A 25,098-nucleotide genomic window follows, 5' to 3' on the forward strand; every position below is an offset into this window, starting at 1 on the left:
TATAAAATTATTGATCTATAAAATAATTGATCTATGAAATTATTGATCTATAAAATTATTGATCTATGAAATTATTGACCTATGCAAGGCCAAATGAACATTAGTTTTGGTACAGTTGTTTGCCTTTATTGAATATGCAAAACATACCTTGTTAGCTCATCTGGCAACATTGTCGTTAATCTCTACTAGTCATAACATATTCCATGGATTTAATAGTGAACCAAGTTTGGTCAGAAACATCCTTGGGGAAATGAAATCAGATCATTTAAATCACTATCCATGAATAAAGGGGACTACTTGTGTCTCTAAGTTTGATGAAATTTTATTTTACCTCCTGATGAATGGTATCCTTTTGTGAGAAATAATCAATAAAACAAATTATTTAAAATCTCTTTCCTGTTTGAAAGGTAGTTTTTGATCATAAAAATTGCGATATCCAGGTGAGCAATATAGGCCCATAGGGTCACTTTTATGCCACATAATCTTTCTATTAAGACATTTTTCAAGGGTTAGTTTGTACCATGTTTTTAACTTCAAGGTTACAACAGGAAAAGTCTATTGTTTTACCAAATATTTTGAAGGCTAAGGTCAAAAGTGGACACAGGCTATTGCTGTACCAAGTATGTTGAGGTCAAGGACAGACAAAATCTGTACAATATATTTAAAGGTCAAAGTAACAACAGCATAATTAATAACTACATGTGTATAGCATTGACAAATAGGTCAAGGTCACACCTGGTACAAACGGCACTGCACCTGCTACATGAAGTTAAAGTCAAGGTCATTATTGGGTCATATGCAATATGTTTTCCTGTGAAACAAATCCAGGTTGAGGAGAAGGCATAGATCTACAAACAACATCTGTATAGGTCAAGGTCTTAGCTGAGATAGATTACAGTTTGGTTTATATATATGTAGGAAAGGTGAAGGTCACAGCTGGGACAAGTTCAAGGATAAAACAAATCCTTACCTAACTTTTGACATGTTTACATCTACATGTACTGGTATTGATTGTAGAGATCAAGACCACATGATATTCACGCCCTTATGTAGATTTAAACATCTCTACAATATATCCATGTGTGTATATATAGTCGCATTACTCTGTATAGCTAAAGGGCTCTCTTTCCACATAGTCCTTGAAATGTTTTAACACGTTGAAACATAGCATTGTATACTGAAATGGCTTTGTATCATTAATAAATGTGATTATGTAATATTGTCAGACGGGCTAATACCTGTTACCATCATGACAATAAATAATTATTTTGTTGGACAGCATGCTTGAACCAAAATAATTGAAGTTCCTTTATTATTTAATGTAAAAGCACTGGGCTGTACAAATTATCCTTGAAATAAATTACTGTAGAGTTCAGTGGACCGTTTTTCCACATTCAATATGCCTGTGAGTTATTTAAATGCCTGTTTTTGTTATGATCAAGTAGTTATTGGTGTAGGCACACGGTTGATAAGGATACACCCGAAAAACTACTGAGTGTAGTGTGTCTGTCAAAACCCTGATTTTAGTGCAAGTCACCACGGTTGGCTGCAGCTGCTCAACCCTGCTCCTTAGTAACGGTGAAGTTTATCTTTATAAACATGGCTTGTATCTACCGCCAGTAGCACCTGAATACATATACAACACTCACAACAATGGGATGTGGCAGTTCGTCCTCTGGCTATTCTCCTCCAGCCAGGACAAGGCCAAAACGGACAAAACCACCGGTCACTTTTGAGGTCAACCAGGAAAAGCAAGGAGGTATATGTAGCTATATTAGTTTTCAATACACAGGTCACAGGTGAAAATTTGTAATTATAATGAGTATGATAGCACGTATAGGTTTTCTATACGGGTGAATACATGTAATATTATGTGGTACACAGTCGTTTAGGGATTCTCCTTGATATATAGTGTACACAAACAGGAAAGAAAATCCTCAAGGAGTTGTGGGTATTTTAAACCGCTGCTATTTATTATCAGGATTAATAGACAGGATACCACAGGATCATTCTGTAAAGATATCAGTTATTCAGTTGATTCTTTGTTGTCATAATCTTCAAATTATGTACCTTATGATATATTATTAAAGTATATGAATAGCATACTTGTAATCAAAACTTTATTTCTTTTTTAGCCATGATTGACATTTATTTTCATTTTTCATTTCAATACATAGAAAGCTATATACTTTACTGTTTTACATTTACATACCAGTACATTAAGATCTGTCTGATTTATTTTCTTGACTACATATATATATAGCAATGGAATTTGATTACCTTCATATGGTAGACCTTCTTCCTAAAGTTTCTTCAAAAGATTTCTAGGTTCAAGGCCTCTTGAGCATCAAAAGTCACCCTCAAGGTCACAAATGCATCAAGTGTCCATCTACCTAAGGCTATCATTAAAAATCAACTTGTTGTGGCCTTTCAAGGTCACCTTTTAAACATTTTGTGGCTTTATGAATTAATGACTATGAGGCCATTCTAATTAAGTGACCTTTACAGTAGTTTCCCTTTCCATGGCATTCTCTGCTAACATTGGAATATGTTACCAGTCATCGTATTGTCACCCAACATCACCTAAGGTTTTCATATGTCCACCAATTAAAAAAAAAAAATCAAATTCCATTATTTGATTGAGCTTCTTATTTTTGTATCTAAAGAGAGATATGTATGAGGGGCCGTACGTGGTGGCCAAGTGGTTAAGAACCACAAGCTCGCCATCTTTCAGTTGCAAGTTCAAATCCCATGTAGGGGGGGCAGTTGCCAGGAACTAATCACTACTCAGTGTTTTTTTCTGTGTACTCCGGTTTTTTTCCTCCACCATCATCCCTGGCACATCATTACATGACCCTGGCTATTAATAGGATGTAAAAGTAAACAAACCAAACCAAATATACATATGTATGTACGACCTTGGTTTTATCTATCAATAATACCATAGACATTGATATTTAGGTCAATTTAATGACTATATATATAATTAGATTATAATATCTTAATTATGGATTGTCTTTTTTATCACTGTACTGCAATGTATTTACTATTTAGCTTTATAGTTTTGATTTGCGTTAAACAAGTTGACCAGTAGGCCTACATTCTATGCAGTTTGAGCTTTTTATTATGTTAGTATGTATAACTGAACCTTTCATGCATCAATTGCGTGAACATATAGAAGTCAAATAAATCTATAAAAACGTTATTGTTCAGGTATCGAGGTCAGACTAATTAGACCTTATCAACAGTCTATATTTACACAGTATATTTTTTAAAACTGTGGCATTGTTAACTTTAAGAGGGCGGGGAAATATATGCCAAGGTTGTAATCAAGGATTGACTTACTGTTACGCCAGGTAACTAACAGGTAAAAAATAGCTGGTCTGTTAAATCTGAAGGAAGGTGGATCAGGTGAAGCCAGATATTCTATAGAGGTCTTCACCTTTAAATTCTAATTTAAGTCTGAATAATAAGCATTGAAGGAACTGCTGACTCTACCTATGTGACAGAGAATATAATTTATACTGCATGTATATATATACAAATTACTCTGCTCCTGAAACTTAATACCAAATCTGAGTTTGATTCTCTCCATTAATTTTTTTATTGAAATGTTGTAAGATAGAAAATTTAATGTAAATAAGTTTATTTATCTTGTCATTGCTAAAAGTTTTATCAATGGTCATAACATGTCAGGTATGTTAGAACACCTCAATGTCCAGAGATGGAACACTAGAAGTGGTATGTTAGAACACCTTAATGTCCAGAGATGGAGGGCTAGAAGTGGTATGTTAGAACACCTTAATGTCCAGAGATGGAACACTAGAAGTGGTATGTTAGAACACCTTAATGTCCAGAGATGGAAGGCTAGAAGTGGTATGTTAGAACACCTTAATGTCCAGAGATTGAAGGCTAGAAGTGGTATGTTAGAACACCTTAATGTCCAGAGATGGAACACTAGAAGTGGTATGTTAGAACACCTTAATGTCCAGAGATGGAGGGCTAGAAGTGGTATGTTAGAACACCTTAATGTCCAGAGATGGAAGGCTAGAAGTGGTATGTTAGAACACCTTAATGTCCAGAGATGGAGGGCTAGAAGTGGTATGTTAGAACACCTAATGTCCAGAGATGGAGGGCTAGAAGTGGTATGTTAGAACACCTTAATGTCCAGAGATTGAAGGCTAGAAGTGGTATGTTAGAACACCTTAATGTCCAGAGATGGAAGGCTAGAAGTGGTATGTTAGAACACCTTAATGTCCAGAGATGGAAGGCTAGAAGTGGTATGTTAGAACACCTTAATGTCCAGAGATTGAAGGCTAGAAGTGGTATGTTAGAACACCTTAATGTCCAGAGATGGAAGGCTAGAAGTGGTATGTTAGAACACCTTAATGTCCAGAGATGGAAGGCTAGAAGTGGTATGTTAGAACACCTTAATGTCCAGAGATTGAAGGCTAGAAGTGGTATGTTAGAACACCTTAATGTCCAGAGATTGAAGGCTAGAAGTGGTATGTTAGAACACCTTAATGGCTAGAAGTGGTATGTTAGAACACCTTAATGTCCAGAGATGGAAGGCTAGAAGTGGTATGTTAGAACACCTCAATGTCCAGAGATGGAAGGCTAGAAGTGGTATGTTAGAACACCTTAATGTCCAGAGATGGAAGGCTAGAAGTGGTATGTTAGAACACCTTAATGTCCAGAGATGGAAGGCTAGAAGTGGTATGTTAGAACACCTTAATGTCCAGAGATTGAAGGCTAGAAGTGGTATGTTAGAACACCTTAATGTCCAGAGATGGAAGGCTAGAAGTGGTATGTTAGAACACCTTAATGTCCAGAGATGGAAGGCTAGAAGTGGTATGTTAGAACACCTTAATGTCCAGAGATTGAAGGCTAGAAGTGGTATGTTAGAACACCTTAATGTCCAGAGATGGAAGGTAGAAGTGGTATGTTAGAACACCTTAATGTCCAGAGATGGAGGCTAGAAGTGGTATGTTAGAACACCTTAATGTCCAGAGATGGAGGGCTAGAAGTGGTATGTTAGAACACCTTAATGTCCAGAGATGGATGGAGAGGCTAGAAGTGGTATGTGAGAACACCTTAATGTCCAGAGATGGAAGGCTAGAAGTGGTATGTTAGAACACCTTAATGTCCAGAGATGGAGGGCTAGAAGTGGTATGTTAGAACACCTTAATGTCCAGAGATGGAGGGCTAGAAGTGGTATGTGAGAACACCTCAATGTCCAGAGATGGAAGGCTAGAAGTGGTATGTTAGAACACCTTAATGTCTAGAGATGGAAGGCTAGAAGTGGTATGTTAGAACACCTTAATGTCCAGAGATGGAGGGCTAGAAGTGGTATGTTAGAACACCTTAATGTCCAGAGATGGAGGGCTAGAAGTGGTATGTGAGAACACCTCAATGTCCAGAGATGGAGGGCTAGAAGTGGTATGTTAGAACACCTTAATGTCCAGAGATGGAGGGCTAGAAGTGGTATGTTAGAACACCTTAATGTCCAGAGATGGAAGGCTAGAAGTGGTATGTTAGAACACCTTAATGTCCAGAGATGGAGGGCTAGAAGTGGTATGTTAGAACACCTTAATGTCCAGAGATGGAAGGCTAGAAGTGGTATGTTAGAACACCTTAATGTCCAGAGATGGAAGGCTAGAAGTGGTATGTTAGAACACCTTAATGTCCAGAGATGGAAGGCTAGAAGTGGTATGTTAGAACACCTTAATGTCCAGAGATGGAAGGCTAGAAGTGGTATGTTAGAACACCTTAATGTCCAGAGTGGATAGGCTAGAAGTGGTATGTTAGAACACCTTAATGTCCAGAGATGGAAGGCTAGAAGTGGTATGTTAGAACACCTTAATGTCCAGAGATGGAAGGCTAGAAGTGGTATGTTAGAACACCTTAATGTCCAGAGATGGAAGGCTAGAAGTGGTATGTTAGAACACCTTAATGTCCAGAGATGGAAGGCTAGAAGTGGTATGTTAGAACACCTTAATGTCCAGAGATGGAGGGCTAGAAGTGGTATGTTAGAACACCTTAATGTCCAGAGATGGAAGGCTAGAAGTGGTATGTTAGAACACCTTAATGTCCAGAATGAAGGCTAAAGTGTATGTTAGAACACCTTAATGTCCAGAGATGGAAGCTAGAAGTGGTATGTTAGAACACCTTAATGTCCAGAGATGGAAGGCTAGAAGTGGTATGTTAGAACACCTTAATGTCCAGAGATGGAGGGCTAGAAGTGGTATGTTAGAACACCTTAATGTCCAGAGATGGAAGGCTAGAAGTGGTATGTTAGAACACCTTAATGTCCAGAGATTGAAGGCTAGAAGTGGTATGTTAGAACACCTTCAATGTCCAGAGATGGAAGGCTAGAAGTGGTATGTTAGAACACCTTAATGTCCAGAGATGATTGAGGCTAGAAGTGGTATGTTAGAACACCTTAATGTCCAGAGAGATGAAGGCTAGAAGTGGTATGTTAGAACACCTTAATGTCCAGAGATGGAAGGCTAGAAGTGGTATGTTAGAACACCTTAATGTCCAGAGATGGAGGGCTAGAAGTGGTATGTTAGAACACCTTAATGTCCAGAGATGGAAGGCTAGAAGTGGTATGTGAGAACACCTTAATGTCCAGAGATGGAAGGCTAGAAGTGGTATGTTAGAACACCTCAATGTCCAGAGATGGAGGGCTAGAAGTGGTATGTTAGAACACCTTAATGTCCAGAGATGGAAGGCTAGAAGTGGTATGTTAGAACACCTTAATGTCCAGAGATGGAAGGCTAGAAGTGGTATGTTAGAACACCTTAATGTCCAGAGATGGAAGGCTAGAAGTGGTATGTTAGAACACCTTAATGTCCAGAGATGGAAGGCTAGAAGTGGTATGTTAGAACACCTTAATGTCCAGAGATGGAAGGCTAGAAGTGGTATGTTAGAACACCTTAATGTCCAGAGATGGAGGGCTAGAATGGTGGTATGTTAGAACACCTTAATGTCCAGAGATGGAGGGCTAGAAGTGGTATGTTAGAACACCTTAATGTCCAGAGATGGAAGGCTAGAAGTGGTATGTTAGAACACCTTAATGTCCAGAGATGGAGGGCTAGAAGTGGTATGTTAGAACACCTTAATGTCCAGAGATGGAAGGGCTAGAAGTGGTATGTTAGAACACCTTAATGTCCAGAGATGGAAGGCTAGAAGTGGTATGTTAGAACACCTTAATGTCAGAGATGGAAGGCTAGAAGTGGTATGTTAGAACACCTTAATGTCAGAGATGGAAGGCTAGAAGTGGTATGTTAGAACACCTTAATGTCCAGAGATGGAAGGCTAGAAGTGGTATGTTAGAACACCTCAATGTCCAGAGATGGAAGGCTAGAAGTGGTATGTTAGAACACCTTAATGTCAGAGATGGAAGGCTAGAAGTGGTATGTTAGGACACCTTAATGTCCAGAGATGGAAGGCTAGAAGTGGTATGTAGAACACCTAATGTCCAGAGATCAGAGATGGAGGCTAGAAGTGGTATGTTAGGACACCTTAATGTCAGAGATGGAGGGCTAGAAGTGGTATGTTAGAACACATTAACCACTTAAAGTCACTAAATTGTTCTCTCCATAGGAAAAATATGCATTGGTATTGAATGAAATGACCCAACATGATCTATTTGGTTTTTAAAAATTTTTATCATCTTTCTTAAAGAAACTATAAATATGTATTCACTATATATTTATAGGACACCCCAGCTCCCCATATCCCCACAATCATCCTCGAAACTCTAGGTTTTCCGATCACTTACGATCTCTACACCCCTGGATTATCTCATAGTAAAATTGAAGTCAGCTTAGAGGAAAAAATTTGAACCAATCAGAGGCCAGCAAAAATTCCTTTGAAGACTATAGCCAGAGGACACCCAACTTCAAAGCCACACAGTCAACTACAGTGTACCTTATACGGCTCTTTTGATGTACATCAAAGGACTGAATTACCTGTTCTGTTGTGTTGCCTCCAGTTTTACTATGAGATAGTCCAGGGGTGTAGAGATTGTAAGTAATTGGAGCCCTGGAGTATCGAGGATGGCCCACATCCAACTCCTTCTCACCTAAAGTACTGGAAGGATTTCAATGAAAATTGGTGCAATGATCCTTATAAAGTATAGATGTGCACAGTCTATACTTAACATGTTACCTCCAACTTTCAGTTATGTACCATTGTTACAAAATGGGGGTTGGGGTGGGAATGGGGATCAAGGTTTAAATTGGCCTCCTTGACGATGGTTTTAGTTTCTACCTGCAGTACTTACTGTCTGACCACTTCATTGAGTTGGTACTTCTGGCATACCCTGTGACACTTTAGTTTTCAATTTTCATCAAGTACGTGTAATTCAAGGGAAAGAGCAAAAGGAGAAATGAGAACATTCTATTTTTTGACTTACAAAGACCATTAAGGGGAATGATTTGTGTATACTGTTTTGTGTTAGTTACACAGGTCCTGAGGCAGAGAGAGGGTCCCTTATCCAGGTGAAGAGGAATGATTTGTGTATATTGTTTTGTGTGTTACACAGGTCCTGAGGCAGAGAGAGGGTCCCTTATCCAAGTGAAGAGGAATGATTTGTGTATATTGTTTTGTGTGTTACACAGGTCCTGAGGCAGAGAGAGGGTCCCTTATCTAAGTGAAGAGGAATGATTTGTGTATATTGTTTTGTGTGTTACACAGGTCCTGAGGCAGAGAGAGGGTCCCTTATCAAGGTGAAGAGGAATGATTTGTGTATATTGTTTTGTGTGTTACACAGGTCCTGAGGCAGAGAGAGGGTCCCTTATCTAGGTGAAGAGGAATGATTTGTGTATATTGTTTTGTGTGTTACACAGGTCCTGAGGCAGAGAGAGGGTCCCTTATCTAGGTGAAGAGGAATGATTTGTGTATATTGTTTTGTGTGTTACACAGGTCCTGAGGCAGAGAGAGGGTCCCTTACACATGTTTTGTGTGTTACACAGGTCCTGAGGCAGAGAGAGGGTCCCTTATCTAGGTGAAGAGGAATGATTTGTGTATATTGTTTTGTGTGTTACACAGGTCCTGAGGCAGAGAGAGGGTCCCTTATCTAGGTGAAGAGGAATGATTTGTGTATATTGTTTTGTGTGTTACACAGGTCCTGAGGCAGAGAGAGGGTCCCTTATCAAGGTGAAGAGGAATGATTTGTGTATATTGTTTTGTGTGTTACACACAGGTCCTGAGGCAGAGAGAGGGTCCCTTATCCAGGTGAATAGGAATGATTTGTGTATATTGTTTTGTGTGTTACACAGGTCCTGAGGCAGAGAGAGGGTCCCTTATCAGGTGAATAGGAATGATTTGTGTATATTGTTTTGTGTGTGTTACACAGGTCCTGAGGCAGAGAGAGGGTCCCTTATCCAGGTGAATAGGAATGATTTGTGTATATTGTTTTGTGTGTTACACAGGTCCTGAGGCAGAGAGAGGGTCCCTTATCTAGGTGAAGAGGAATGATTTGTGTATATTGTTTTGTGTTACACAGGTCCTGAGGCAGAGAGAGGGTCCCTTATCTAGGAGAAGAGGAATGATTTGTGTAAACTGTTTTGTGTGTTACACAGGTTCTGAGGCAGAGAAAGCATCCCTTATCCAGGTGAAGAGTGTTAGTTTCCTCATCCTGGAGAATTGTTTTGATCATCACACAGACGAGTATGACATCACTGAACATGCAACTTCACCAAAATTGGTCGTCCGGCGTGGTCAGTCATTCAGGATGCAGGTGGAACTTGACCGCTCCTACAACCCGGCCAAGGACAAAATTTCGCTTGAATTCGATATAGGTAAGTTGGACAATAGAGTGTACATCTAAAAATTTTGCCTGATAAACTATTGTGGCTCTGTTCCATTGGTACTGCACCGTTAACTACATACCAAGGTTTGACTCTCTCTTGAAATACCAAGATTTTTCTCTCTTAATTTGGAAGGATTCTCTTTTACTTCATTTTTAGAAGAAAATTATTAATATGATGCAATTATTTCCTGGAATATTTTTGGGGTACTTTGCTGAATTCAAAGTAATAAGTTTAGCATAAGGTCAGGTTTTTGTCTATTTGTAAAAGGTCCTGGATCATATTAAAAACACTATAAAGGATTTTAACCTGTTTCATGTTTATAAGCTCAGACTGTTCTCAAATTGAAATGTCATCATGACTCTTGTGTTGTGTGTCCATTGCTTCAGTGAGGTATGCTATGGTGAGTTTGGAATTTCTATGTTAACACATGGACACAAAGGAAAACCTATTTTACTACACCTATTCCATAAACAAGACAGGGGATGCCATACACAAATCACCACTGCTTTTGACTGAGCTTCAAACATTCATATTGAATGTTATTTCTTTCACAGGGAGTAGACCATCACAAACAAAACAAACTCTTATCAAGGTGGATTTGGATGGAAATAAAGAAAAAAACAACTGGAACGCTAGCATAATTGAGAATTCAGAGAAGACCGCCAAGCTGATAATTAGTGTCACGCCTTCTGCTACTTGTATCATTGGACGCTGGGGCGTTCATATCAGGGTATCCAACTTAAACAGCAGAGAAAAGGGAGCAGAATATGCTTACAAAATCTACACACAGGAACACAAGATCTACATCCTGTTTAACCCGTGGTGTAAAGGTTGGTTCTTCATCTTCTTAATCTCCAATGTATTTATAAATGAGAGCCTTAATTTCATTAAAGCCAATTAATTAATAGAATCTTTCTCTACCAGAGGATATGACAACGAAAAAACAATCCGAGGGGGTCATTCATTAACATCCCATTGCAACATGAGGCTTGTCGATGGTTGGACAGTCATGAATTCAGAGACTTGTAATTTTGTTGTCAAACCCTCATAGGTAGGGAATGATTCTTTTTCTCTCATATACAAATGAAAAAGATGAAATAATAGCCATTAAAAAACATTTTCATCTCAACATGGACATGGTTCTGTCAACTGCTTGTCAAAACTTGGTAACAAATCAGTAAATGGTGGGAGAATAAAGAGTAGAATGATTAATTGAGTTAAATTTATTGTAGAAGACACAGTGTTCCTAGATGATGAAGGGCTTAAGAATGAGTACATAATCAATGAATCTGGCAAAGTCTACTATGGCAGTAAACGGAGAATATCGGGTCGCCCTTGGAACTTTGGACAGGTAATTAGGCTAAAACATGGCTTTAGTTTCAATACAAATGTCTGGCCAAGCAATGTAACACTTATGACTACATACTAACAAAGAGTAATTTCTGAAATATTAATACATGATGTTCCAACTTTAGAATAAAAAAAAGTCAAGATGTTGGTATATTTTATATCGGAGTATTAACAAAGTGGAAACAATTCCACATTTATTAATAGATTTTGAGTATAATCAGTGTGACAGCAATTCATGCATTCATGTCATTTTGTTGAAGATTAATTTCAAATAAAATAATAAAACATTTGGCTAAAATTGTATCACATCATCTTCAACATCAATAAAGAAATAGTATATGAACTGTAATTTTGTTTTAACTACTCTGTAGTTTGATGGCATCGTTCTTGACTGTGTCCTTGACCTTTTGGGGGAGAACAACATGGAAATTCAGGCCAGAGCGAGCTCAATATTTGTGGTACGCAAGCTAACTGCTTTGGTAAGTCACATCCTTACAATCTAGATACTTTTAGTAAGTTCAGCCCATCATGAAAGACTTTTCTTATAATCCAAGCAAATGTACATGCACATATAGAAGGTTCCATTATCACCCAAATCCCTCTTGACTGTGGTATTTGTTATTGTTTAGAAATACTGGTGCAGATTAACTGTTTTCAAATCATTCTGATTAAGGAACCCAAATTCCTATGGGGCCATTTGTAAATCTAATGGTGAAAATGCTTATTATTGTTTATTATCATCACTCAAGCAGGTTCACAAAATGTTGTTAAACCCGAGGCTCAATTCTCCATACATGAAAATTGCGTGATATGTTCAACTCAATTCCCGTTGTTTGTATCCAGATCCAGCCTAGTTTCTCAAAGTAATTGTTAAAATTCTACCCAAAAAATAGTGACTTTGTTAACGCTGTGACGACATGATATATTGTATTGCCCTAGACCAGCCAGTATTATACATGTAGGTATAAGAGAATACATTGTATAAACCACCTTACACGACTGTTGTAAACCATAGACAATATTTATACTCAATCAATAGTTTTAAGCCATATAAAATATATTCATACAGGTTTTTATCACATTACTGGCCTGTCCAGCCATGTCATACGGCCATGTCATAAGTATCGTAAGACACATGTGTAATAACACTATTGTGACGTCACATATAGATTTGACGTCATAATATCTGTATGAAGTTGTATGATTGTTTCAGTAGACGGAAACATCACATCCAAGCCGGATTTCCACTGTTTTTATATTGAGACGAAAGTTTTGCTTATATTTCTATTAATAAAAGTTATTTGATAAACAGAATCTTATAATCATGACTATGTAATATGAAATTTAGCAAACTTGTTAAATATTTTGACATGCCACTCGCCTAAAGGTCGTGGCATATCACATTATCACGAGTGTAAGACCCTCTGTATATATCATACTTAAGACCCTCTGTATATATCATACTTTCCAGTCTGAAGAAATAAGAAAAAGCTCAGAAATATGCAGGTCTATTGTTGTAAGACATGTACAATCAGTAAATCTTTACATGCAGGTCAATAACATTGGTGATGGTGGCATCCTGGTTGGAAACTGGTCAGGAAAGTATGGTGATGGAAAGTCGCCTACCGTATGGTCCGGGAGTGTTGCCATTCTAGAGCAATACTACCAGACAAAGCAACCGGTCAAGTACGGCCAGTGCTGGGTTTTCTCTGCTGTGTTGACCACCTGTAAGTATAATAACCTTTGGAATAGAAATATCCTGAGTAATGTATCAAATGTTTTCACCTCACCTGAATGGCCATTCATTTATTGTTTTTTTGTTTTTGTTTTTTTTAATTTTTGGATGTACGTGTATTGTATAACTTGTCTAAACTTGACCCTGTACAACCTGGAAACTTGTCCATACCGATTAAATTGTGTGGTCTTACGAAATTATAGTTCCTAAAACCTTATAATGAGGAACCTGACTACTCTGAAAAATATCGTATTAAATACAATCTCTGTCTTTCAGCTGAAGCCGAGCATTCTTCTTTTGCTCTTGTAGAACACATTAAGATTTTAAATTTTAGTTAAAGAACAATCTACTCATGCTCAAAAAAAACCCTAGAAAAACAAAGTATTATTCTGCATGCTTCATCAATGTTAAATAGACTTGTATTGTTATCAATTCATTGATTTTCCACCTTTTTAAATAATGAAAATAAATGTTTGTGCTGTAAAAAGACCTTTCTCTTCTTGTGCACATGCCACGGTAATGTTCTATGCACTATAAACTGGATACCAGCATAAACCGAACAAATACACTGGTCTAGTTTAGACAAGTTATACTGTGTTAGTTTGTGTGCTGTACATTATTTTTTGTTTGATGATAATGTCTACCGTGTACTTCTGTTGACATGTTTTTTTCATTGTTCTATGATGTTAGGTTGCCGTACATTGGGTATACCTGCTAGGAGCGTGACAAACTTTGCATCTGCCCATGATACGGATGGTAGTATCACAATCGACAAACATGTTGATCAGGACGGCAACGCCTTAAAATTTTTAAATGATGACTCCGTTTGGTAAATATGATATCTTTATTAACTTTGTTGTTTTAAAGATGCTCCACTGTCGACAGAGCATAAATGATACTCATCATTTGAACAATAATTGGAATTTAATCGTGTATATACATGTATATATGTCTAATTTACAAACAAAAATAATATAAAATAATTTATTTCGCCTTGGGTGCATGCGCAATCAGTACTTCCTTCCATATAGGATATAGTGACACAGATTTTTTTTGGGATGTAATTAATTATTTTTCATATTATTAACTTGAAGTAAAATTAGAAACTCAAATTTTTCAATGGTGGTAATGGTGTAAAGTTAGTAACTTTTGTAACTGAAGAAAAATACTTAATCGTCTATTCCTATTTTTAATAGTGAAAAAAATATCATTTGTCAGCGGTGGAGCATCTTTAAAAATAATTTCACTAAGTTGTCATATTTAAATTGCTCTGATAGTTATATGTATTTTTTTAGTATTGTCCCTTGAAGTAGTTAATTCTTTTAGAAATTGATTATGACATTATTTTCCAGTTAACAATTATATAACTCTAAATTCATAAACAGTCAATAGTTGTTCATAAGAGAGATAATTACCATATCTCTTCATGATGAAAGAATCAAACAGTTTATATTATGTTCTAATTCACAATTGAGGGATTGCAAGCAGTCAATCAAACCGCACGTGACTTTGCATTTTGTATTGTGTATGCTACGATGATTGCTCCGATATTAAATAGAAACATGTGCGTTGAGGCGTGGTTATATTACACCTGATGATCAGTTAATGTTCAATCGAACGTAAAACATTTATCATATAAACTCAACAATTGTTTATATGGGAGTGGCCTACTACGGTCCAAGTACTTTTAAGATATAATCATCATATTTCTTCACGATGAAAGAATTAAACTCTGATAATGATCTCTGGGTTTCAGGAACTTCCATGTTTGGAATGACGTTTGGATGACTCGGCCAGACATAAAGGGAGACTATGGAGGTTGGCAGGCTTGTGATGCCACACCTCAGGAAAAGAGTGATGGTAACTATCTCTCACTTGATCAGTAGGGATAGAGGCACAACATCCCAGAATATGGACATTGGTATCTAATCTCAGACTCGGACAAAAAAGGAACTGTATAGCTATCTCAGACTTTATATCCAACAAAATCTACCATATTTTCCAGATTATAAGCCGCTACTTTTTCCCTGGAAAGTCGGTGTGTGGTACATATGACAGTATACAATACCATGCTTTCTCTAATCATTGCCCCTTTGCTACATTAAATACAGACACAGAGTATACATTTACACTTTTTTTTTGGTCTTCTTGTTATATTGATTTTAAACCAATTTACCACATTATTTGAAACCCTGATATCAAGATAAAATGTCATAGGGGTTTGATGGTACATGTGGGACTTGTAGCCAAGCATTAATTAAGTAAAACCATTGTTGTTAACAACCTCTTATCAATAAATATATTTTCTGATCAATATAACCAGTTTATAAAGGCTATATGGTGATAGTAGAGCTTCTACATTGTAGGAATTTGTTAAATGTTAACATAGAATACTGCATGATCCTGTACTTACTGTATTCCATCTTTAAATATTACAGAGTTGCCGTACTTGAAGATAGATAGAAATTGTGACTTTATAAGAATTTATTATGTTGTTTTTTATTAAAAGAAAAGACATAATAACAAACAGTATCAACCCACAAGGGCAGATAACTCTGTAATGTACAAATACAGAATGTTAAATCAATTCTCAGGTGTGTTTTGCTGTGGACCTTGTCCTCTGAAAGCTCTAAAGGCAGGTGATGTCAGTTTACCATATGACGGCCAGTTTATCTTTGCCGAGATGAACGCTGATAGAGTTGAATGGATACGGAATGAAGATGGCGAGTTTGAAGTCAACAAAGTGACCCCAAACAGGTTAGAAAATCTCCTGTACCACTGGTTAGCTTCTAAAGAAAACTTTTGCCAGTATCTTGAGAAATGAACATGACCCAATTTTATTCTCTCTATTTGACCCAGTACACACACCATCCCTCTAAGTGACCTTTCTATTGGACCCAGTACACACCCCATCCCTCTAAGTGACCTTTTTATTTGACCCAGTACACATCCCATCCCTCTAAGTGACCTTTCTATTTGACCAAGTACACACCCAATCCCTCTAAGTGACCTTTTTATTTGACCAAGTACACACCTGATCCCTCTAAGTGACCTTTCTCTTTGACCAAGTACACACCCCATCCCTCTAAGTGACCTTTCTATTTTTACCCAATACCCACCCCATCCCTCTAAGTGACCTTTCTATTTGACCCAGTACACACCCCATCCCTCTAAGTGACCTTTCTATTTGACCCAGTACACATCCCATCCCTCTAAGTGACCTTTCTATTTGACCAAGTACGCACCCCATCCCTCTAAGTGACCTTTCTAATGGACCCAGTACTCACCGCATCCCTCTAAGTGACCTTTCTATTTGACCCAGTACACACCACATCCCTCTAAGTGACCTTTCTATTTGACCAAATCACACATCACATCCCTCTAAGTGACCTTTCTTTTTGACCCAGTACACACCCCATCCCTCTAAGTGACCTTTTTAGGTCATTTGACCTGAAGGGTCAGGATGACCTATAGTCATCATGCTTCGTCCGTCGTCGTGCGCCGTCCGCCGTCCGCCGTGCGCCGTCCGCCGTCCGTAAACTTTTCACATTTCAATCTTCTTCTCAAGTTTGACCAGTGCAATTTGGCTGAGACTTGCATGAAATGATCATGACATGGTTCCGACAAAGTGTTGTTATTTTTCGGGTCGATCCGAAATCCAAGATGGCCGCCACAGCCGCCATTTTGAAAACCCATTTTGAACTTCTTCTCAAGTTCTACCAGTGCAATTTGGCTGAAACTTGCATGAAATGATCCTGACATGGTTCCGACAAAGTGTTGTTATTTTTCGGGTCGATCCGAAATCCAAGATGGCCGCCACAGCCGCCATCTTGAAAACACATTTTGAACTTCTTCTCAAGTTCTACCAGTGCGATTTGGCTGAGACTTGCATGAAATGATCCTGACATGGTCCCGACAAAGTGTTGTTATTTTTCGGGTCGATCCGAAATCCAAGATGGCCGCCACAGCCGCCATCTTGAAAACACATTTTGAGCTTCTTCTCAAGTGCTACCGGTGCGATTTGGCTGAAACTTGCATGAAATGATCCTGACATGGTCCCGACAAAGTGTTGTTATTTTTCGGGTCGATCCGAAATCAAAGATGGCCGCCACAGCCGCCATCTTGAAAACACATTTTGAACTTCTTCTCAAGTTCTACCAGTGCGATTTGGCTGAAACTTGCATGAAATGATCCTGACATGGTTCCGACAAAGTGTTGTTATTTTTCGGGTCGATCCGAAATCAAAGATGGCCGCCACAGCCGCCATCTTGAAAACACATTTTGAACTTCTTCTCAAGTTCTACCGGTGTGATTTGGCTGAGACTTGCATGAAATGATCCTGACATGGTTCCGACAAAGTGTTGTTATTTGTCGGGTCGATACGAAATCAAAGATGGCTGCCACAGCCGCCATCTTGAAAACACATTTTGAACTTCTTCTCAAGTTCTACCAGTGCGATTTGGCTGAGACTTGCATGAAATGATCCTGACATGGTCCCGACAAAGTGTTGTTATTTTTCGGGTCGATCCGAAATCCAAGATGGCCGCCACAGCCGCCATCTTGAAAACACATTTTGAACTTCTTCTCAAGTGCTACCAGTGCGATTTGGCTGAAACTTGCATGAAATGATCCTGACATGGTCCCGACAAAGTGTTGTTATTTTTCGGGTCGATCCGAAATCAAAGATGGCCGCCACAGCCGCCATCTTGAAAACACATTTTGAACTTCTTCTCAAGTTCTACCAGTGCGATTTGGCTGAAACTTGCATGAAATGATCCTGACATGGTTCCGACAAAGTGTTGTTATTTTTCGGGTCGATCCGAAATCAAAGATGGCCGCCACAGCCGCCATCTTGAAAACACATTTTGAACTTCTTCTCAAGTTCTACCAGTGCGATTTGGCTGAGACTTGCATGAAATGATCCTGACATGGTCCGACAAAGTGTTGTTATTTTTCGGGTCGATCCGAAATCAAAGATGGCCGCCACAGCCGCCATCTTGAAAACACATTTTGAACTTCTTCTCAAGTCTACCAGTGCGATTTGGCTGAAACTTGCATGAAAGGATCCTGACATGTTGACTTCTGTTGAATCCCATACACCCCCAGTACGAAGTGACCTTGGCTATTTGACCATGACACTCTATCCCTCTTGTGACCTTTCTATTTGACCCAGTACACACCCCATCCCTATAGTGACCTTCTATTTGACCCAGTACACATTGACCCAAGTACCTTTCTATTTGACCCAGACACCCCATCCCTCTAAGTGACCTTTCTATTTGACCCAGTACACACCCCATCCCTCTAAGTGACCTTTCTATTTGACCCAATACGCACCCCATCCCTCTAAGTGACCTTTCTATTTGACCCAGTACACACCCCATACACACCCCATCCCTCTAAGTGACCTTTCTATTTGACCCAGTACACACCCCATCCCTCTCATAAGTGACCTTTCTATTTGACCCAGTACACACCCCATCCCTCTAAGTGACCTTTCTATTTGACCCAGTACACACCCATCCCTCTAAGTGACCTTTCTATTTGACCCAGTACACACCCATCCCTCTAAGTGACCTTTCTATTTGACCCAATAGCACCCCATCCCTCTAAGTGACCTTTCTATTTGACCAGTACACACCCCATCCCTCTAAGTGACCTTTCTATTTGACCCAGTACACACCCCATCCCTCTAAGTGACCTTTCTTTTTGACCCAGTATGCACCCCATCCCTCTAAGTGACCTTTCTATTTGACCCAGTACGCACCCCATCCCTCTAAGGGACCTTTCTATTTGACCCAGTACACACCCATCCCTCTAAGTGACCTTTCTATTTGACCCAGTACACACCCCATCCCTCTAAGTGACCTTTCTATTTGACCCAGTACACACCCCATCCCTCTAAGTGACCTTTCTATTTGACCCAGTACACACCCCATCCCTCTAAGTGACCTTTCTATTTGACCCAGTACACACCCCATCCCTCTAAGTGACCTTTCTATTTGACCCAGTACACACCCCATCCCTCTAAGTGACCTTTCTATTTGACCCAGTACACACCCCATCCCTCTAAGTGACCTTTCTATTTGACCCAGTACACACCCCATCCCTCTAAGTGACCTTTCTATTTGACCCAGTACACACCCCATCCCTCTAAGTGACCTTTCTATTTGACCCAGTACACACCCCATCCCTCTAAGTGACCTTTCTATTTGACCCAGTACACACCCCATCCCTCTAAGTGACCTTTCTATTTGACCCAGTACACACCCCATCCCTCTAAGTGACCTTTCTATTTGACCCAGTACACCCCATCCTCTAAGTGACCTTTCTATTTGACCCAGTATCACCCCATCCCTCTAAGTGACCTTTCTATTTGACCCAGTACACACCCCATCCCTCTAAGTGACCTTTCTATTTGACCCAGTACACACCCCATCCCTCTAAGTGACCTTTCTATTTGACCCAGTACACACCCCATCCCTCTAAGTGACCTTTCTATTTGACCCAGTAAGCACCCCATCCCTCTAAGTGACCTTTCTATTTGACCCAGTACACACCCCATCCCTCTAAGTGACCTTTCTATTTGACCCAGTACACACCCCATCCCTCTAAGTGACCTTTCTATTTGACCCAGTACACACCCCATCCCTCTAAGTGACCTTTCTATTTGACCCAGTACACACCCCATCCCTCTAAGTGACCTTTCTATTTGACCCAGTACACACCCCATCCCTCTAAGTGACCTTTCTATTTGACCCAGTAACACCCCCTCTAAGTGACCTTTCTATTTGACCCAGTACACACCCATCCCTCTAAGTGACCTTTCTATTTGACCCAGTACACACCATCCCTCTAAGTGACCTTTCTATTTGACCCAGTACACACCCCATCCCTCTAAGTGACCTTTCTATTTGACCCAGTACACACCCCATCCCTCTAAGTGACCTTTCTATTTGACCCAGTACACACCCCATCCCTCTAAGTGACCTTTCTATTTGACCCAGTACACACCCCATCCCTCTAAGTGACCTTTCTATTTGACCCAGTACACACCCCATCCCTCTAAGTGACCTTTCTTTTTGACCCAGTACACACCCCATCCCTCTAAGTGACCTTTCTATTTGACCCAGTACACACCCCATCCCTCTAAGTGACCTTTCTATTTGACCCAGTACACACCCCATCCCTCTAAGTGACCTTTCTATTTGACCCAGTACACACCCAATCCCTCTAAGTGACCTTTCTATTTGACCCAGTACACACCCCATCCCTCTAAGTGACCTTTCTATTTGACCCAGTATGCACCCCATCCCTCTAAGTGACCTTTCTATTTGACCCAGTACACACCCCATCCCTCTAAGTGACCTTTCTATTTTTACCCAGTACACACCCCATCCCTCTAAGTGACCTTTCTATTTTTGACCCAGTACACACCCCATCCCTCTAAGTGACCTTTCTATTTGACCCAGTACACACCCCATCCCTCTAAGTGACCTTTCTATTTGACCCAGTACACACCCCATCCCTCTAAGTGACCTTTCTATTTGACCCAGTACACACCCCATCCCTCTAAGTGACCTTTCTATTTGACCCAGTACACATCCAATCCCTCTAAGTGACCTTTCTATTTGACCCAGTACACACCCCATCCCTCTAAGTGACCTTTCTATTTGACCCAGTACACACCCATCCCTCTAAGTGACCTTTCTATTTGACCCAGTACACACCCCATCCCTCTAAGTGACCTTTCTATTTGACCCAGTACACACCCCATCCCTCTAAGTGACCTTTCTATTTGACCCAGTACACACCCCATCCCTCTAAGTGACCTTTCTATTTGACCCAGTACACACCCCATCCCTCTAAGTGACCTTTCTATTTGACCCAGTACACACCCCATCCCTCTAAGTGACCTTTCTATTTGACCCAGTACACATACCCATCCCTCTAAGTGACCTTTCTATTTGACCCAGTACACACCCATCCCTCTAAGTGACCTTTCTATTTGACCCAGTACACACCCCATCCCTCTAAGTGACCTTTCTATTTGACCAAGTACACACCCCATCCCTCTAAGTGACCTTTCTATTTGACCAAGTACACACCCCATCCCTCTAAGTGACCTTTCTATTTGACCAAGTACACACCCCATCCCTCTAAGTGACCTTTCTATTACCCATGGACCCAGTACCACCCCATCCCTCTAAGTGACCTTTCTATTTGACCCAGTACACACCCCATCCCTCTAAGTGACCTTTCTATTTGACCCAGTACGCACCCCATCCCTCTAAGTGACCTTTCTATTTGACCCAGTACACACCCCATCCCTCTAAGTGACCTTTCTATTTGACCCAGTACACACCCCATCCCTCTAAGTGACCTTTCTATTTTTTACCCAGTACACACCCCATCCCTCTAAGTGACCTTTCTATTTGACCCAGTACACACCCATCCTCTAAGTGACCTTCTATCCCTCTAAGTGACCTTTCTATTTGACCCAGTACACACCCCATCCCTCTAAGTGACCTTTCTATTTGACCCAGTACACACCCCATCCCTCTAAGTGACCTTTCTATTTGACCCAGTACACACCCCATCCCTCTAAGTGACCTTTCTATTTGACCAAGTACACACCCCATCCCTCTAAGTGACCTTTCTATTTGACCCAGTACCCATCCCTCTAAGTGACCTTTCTATTTTTCACCCCCCTAAGTGACCCACCCATACACACCATCCCTCTAAGTGACCTTTCTATTTGACCCAGTACACACCCCATCCCTCTAAGTGACCTTTCTATTTGACCCAGTACACACCCCATCCCTCTAAGTGACCTTTCTATTTGACCCAGTACACACCCCATCCCTCTAAGTGACCTTTCTATTTGACCCAGTACACACCCCATCCCTCTAAGTGACCTTTCTATTTGACCCAGTACACATCCATCCCTCTAAGTGACCTTTCTATTTGACCCAGTACACACCCCATCCCTCTAAGTGACCTTTCTATTTGACCCAGTACACACCCCATCCCTCTAAGTGACCTTTCTATTTGACCCAGTACACACCCCATCCCTCTAAGTGACCTTTCTTTTTGACCCAGTACACACCCCATCCCTCTAAGTGACCTTTCTATTTTTGACCCAGTACACACCCCATCCCTCTAAGTGACCTTTCTTTTTTACCCAATACACACCCCATCCCTCTAAGTGACCTTTCTATTTGACCCAGTACACACCCCATCCCTCTAAGTGACCTTTCTATTTGACCCAATACACACCCCATCCCTCTAAGTGACCTTTCTATTTGACCCAGTATGCACCCCATCCCTCTAAGTGACCTTTCTAATTGACCCAGTACACACACCATCCCACTAAGTGACTTTTCTTTTTGACCCAATACACATCCCATCCCTCTAAGTGACCTTTCTTTTTGACCCAGTACACACCCCATCCCTCTAAGTGACCTTTCTATTTGACCCAGTACACACCCCAACAACACAGTTTAAGGGTACATTTAAATTTGTATATAATTGTAAACAAAGCAGTTGTAATGGAATTGGTTTAGCTGGTTTTACTGTCACAGTGATATGCCAGAAAAGCCCACTGTAGTGAAATGTAAGATAAATATTCAAACTTGCTTGCTGTCCACCATTACACATTGTGGTGGGACGTCTTGTATGCGGAACCCTGGCCCTTGCCAGTGTAGTAAAGAATTTTTGTCTAGAACTACTCAAATTGCTCTTACAGTTATGGTTATGTAACAGAATAAACCTCATTAATTCGTCCCTTTAAATGCAGAGTGAAAATATGAAAACCATGTGGTTTCTTAATTTGATTTCTTTTGCATATTATTTTATAGTACATTTTGTGTAATATTTTTATCAAAGGCTAGTCCAAATTTGGATCTATCAAGTACCCCCTTATTTTTCCATTTTTTATGCACCCTGGGTGCTAATTGGGTCAAATATGGTAAGTTAAATACTACAACAGTAGGTCTATAGTTAACTGATAACACAGGTATACTTTTAAAGCTTATTGGAAACTTAACAATAATTGAATGACACTACACATAAGGCTTTTATCTTATTTTGTGAAATAGCATTTGACAAGAAAAAAACATTTGAAGACACTTTTGCTTTGTTTTAAATAATGAGTAATGTATGTTATTAATCTCTTGTAGTATTGGCTTTGCCATAAGTACACACCTACCGAAGTGTAAAGGGAGTGCAAGTCAGCAACGAGAAGATGTGACGTCAGAATACAAACATTCAGAAGGTGGATACAATCATTTAATAGGAGATAAACTTTCTCCAAGTTAATTATTCGTGAAATTCGCAAAGTAAATCATACGCATAGAACGTTGGCTTACAGTCTGTAATCTCAATTTTGAAAATAAATCAAATGATTTTAAGACGTTTTTAATGAAAAGTAATTATCTTACTCATTCCCCATTGAGCAGAATTTGATCATTCATTCAGGAATATTTTCACTTGACTACCAGAAAGCCTAAAGGCCAGTGAGCCTATGTCATGGTGCGATGTTCAATGTTCGGTTTTAAAAAGGAGTAGATATGATTGGGCCAGTATTTGGCCTTAAAGTGAATAGTCGGGCAAAGAAAATCAGTCTAAATGCGTTCATTGGCTTTCCAAAAGTTCTCACATATTAATACGACGGTCAAGTTCTGCTTACATTTCCAAGTTCTGACCATTGAAATAAATAAAAGTTGAAGCATTGAAAGCGAGGCTGCGTGGAAATGTAACCACTGATATAGTCAGCCGGGAGGACGTTTTAGGATTCCTATACTTAAAATTAATATCTTCGTACGCAGACAGATTTTGACGAGAGATATTCTATTTCTATTTCATAAGAAATTATACTGGATACATTCACACCATTTTTACCGATTTTAGCCATCCTTGCCCGACTGTTCACTTTAATTTTTCAGGCCGAAAAATATTAACTCTGATCCACATCAATTTCACATCAATAAATACTCTCATACTTGCCATTCATCAAAACATAACTTTTTATAACCATGTACACGATGTGCTCCACCTATGACGTCATCAAATTGATGATTTTCCTCTTCTCACCAAATTTTGCGCGAAATTCATCATCTTTACGTTAGAAAAGGCTTGAAATGGATTTGGCCGCTACCTTGGAGCAAGTTTATATTTTGCATGGATATGCGTAAATACGCGATATACAACATGTGAAAATCTCTTTCTGCTCCATGAAGGCGGCCACATTCATTATTAGAGAAAACCACTCAAAAAGTATGATTTTTCAAGGATTTTTGTAAAAAAATGGCGGGAAACTACATGTTGATGACATCATAGTGAACATAATTGGCACATGCTGGATATTTTCGGGATGTAATGTGTTAGCAAATGTATTCAACTGTTATATGGCAAAATATGTTGTTCTTTACTGGAGAATTAATTTTGCGGCCATATTTGAGTCTTAACGTACCTTCTCCTTTATTAAAATGCAACTAGTCAAATGGTACTCAGTGATCATCATATTTGGTCAGAAACATCTTTGGGAGAATAAGGGAAACAGGTTTTGTATAAATGGTGACTCAATATACGCCCGAGGGATGGGATCAAAAGGGGTCAAACTAATTATATAAACATTTTGAAACTGTAAGCATTAGAAACCAGTCATATTGCATCGGTAGCATCTCTTTAGGGTATTTGTACAAAATCAATGATAGTTGATAGTAATTGCTTAATTGCCATACAACACTCTTCCTACTTACCAAGCAGATGCATTTGGAAACAAAGATACATAACTGTAACATATTACTGTGACATATTTTACAAGGGGAGCATAAATGGCTACATCTTTGAGGCTTTACTCATTCTGGAAAATGTATTTATGTTTTTACATTTTTTGTTGCTTGATGGTTTGAGGTTCAAGTGAGGAGAAGGCTGCCCTGAACAATGCCAACAGAGCCAGCACCCTTCCAGGGAAGATCTACGGCCACACTGACAATCATTCACAGGTCTGTCACAGAAACTTTGTCTGGCTTGAGTCTAAGCTTATAATTAACTTGATTTAGGTTTGTTTTGTTAGTATCAGAAAAGCTACAAGAGAAAAATGATGTGAATTCAAAAAGTAATGACTACAATGGATAGCTACCCGCAAGGGAGATAACTCATTAATATGCCAAGATGGAATAACATGTT

General features: G+C 39.4%; 1 protein-coding gene across 1 annotated transcript in view; it reads left to right on the top strand.

The window, feature by feature from the left end:
• Positions 1-1,418: 1,418 nt before the first annotated feature.
• Positions 1,419-25,098, top strand: part of LOC138315689 (protein-glutamine gamma-glutamyltransferase K-like) — a 28,200-nt gene continuing 4,520 nt past the window's right edge. The window contains exons 1-11 of the mRNA XM_069256905.1: positions 1,419-1,759; positions 9,591-9,809; positions 10,376-10,651; positions 11,054-11,172; positions 11,543-11,650; positions 12,724-12,898; positions 13,597-13,735; positions 14,663-14,766; positions 15,501-15,663; positions 23,088-23,182; positions 24,823-24,914. Of these exons, the coding sequence (XP_069113006.1) occupies positions 1,654-1,759; positions 9,591-9,809; positions 10,376-10,651; positions 11,054-11,172; positions 11,543-11,650; positions 12,724-12,898; positions 13,597-13,735; positions 14,663-14,766; positions 15,501-15,663; positions 23,088-23,182; positions 24,823-24,914 (1,596 nt within the window). The 5' untranslated portion in view covers positions 1,419-1,653. The remainder of the gene's footprint in view (positions 1,760-9,590; positions 9,810-10,375; positions 10,652-11,053; positions 11,173-11,542; positions 11,651-12,723; positions 12,899-13,596; positions 13,736-14,662; positions 14,767-15,500; positions 15,664-23,087; positions 23,183-24,822; positions 24,915-25,098) is intronic.

Source organism: Argopecten irradians, chromosome 2, assembly GCF_041381155.1.
Source record: "Argopecten irradians isolate NY chromosome 2, Ai_NY, whole genome shotgun sequence".
Lineage (NCBI taxonomy): Eukaryota > Metazoa > Mollusca > Bivalvia > Pectinida > Pectinidae > Argopecten > Argopecten irradians.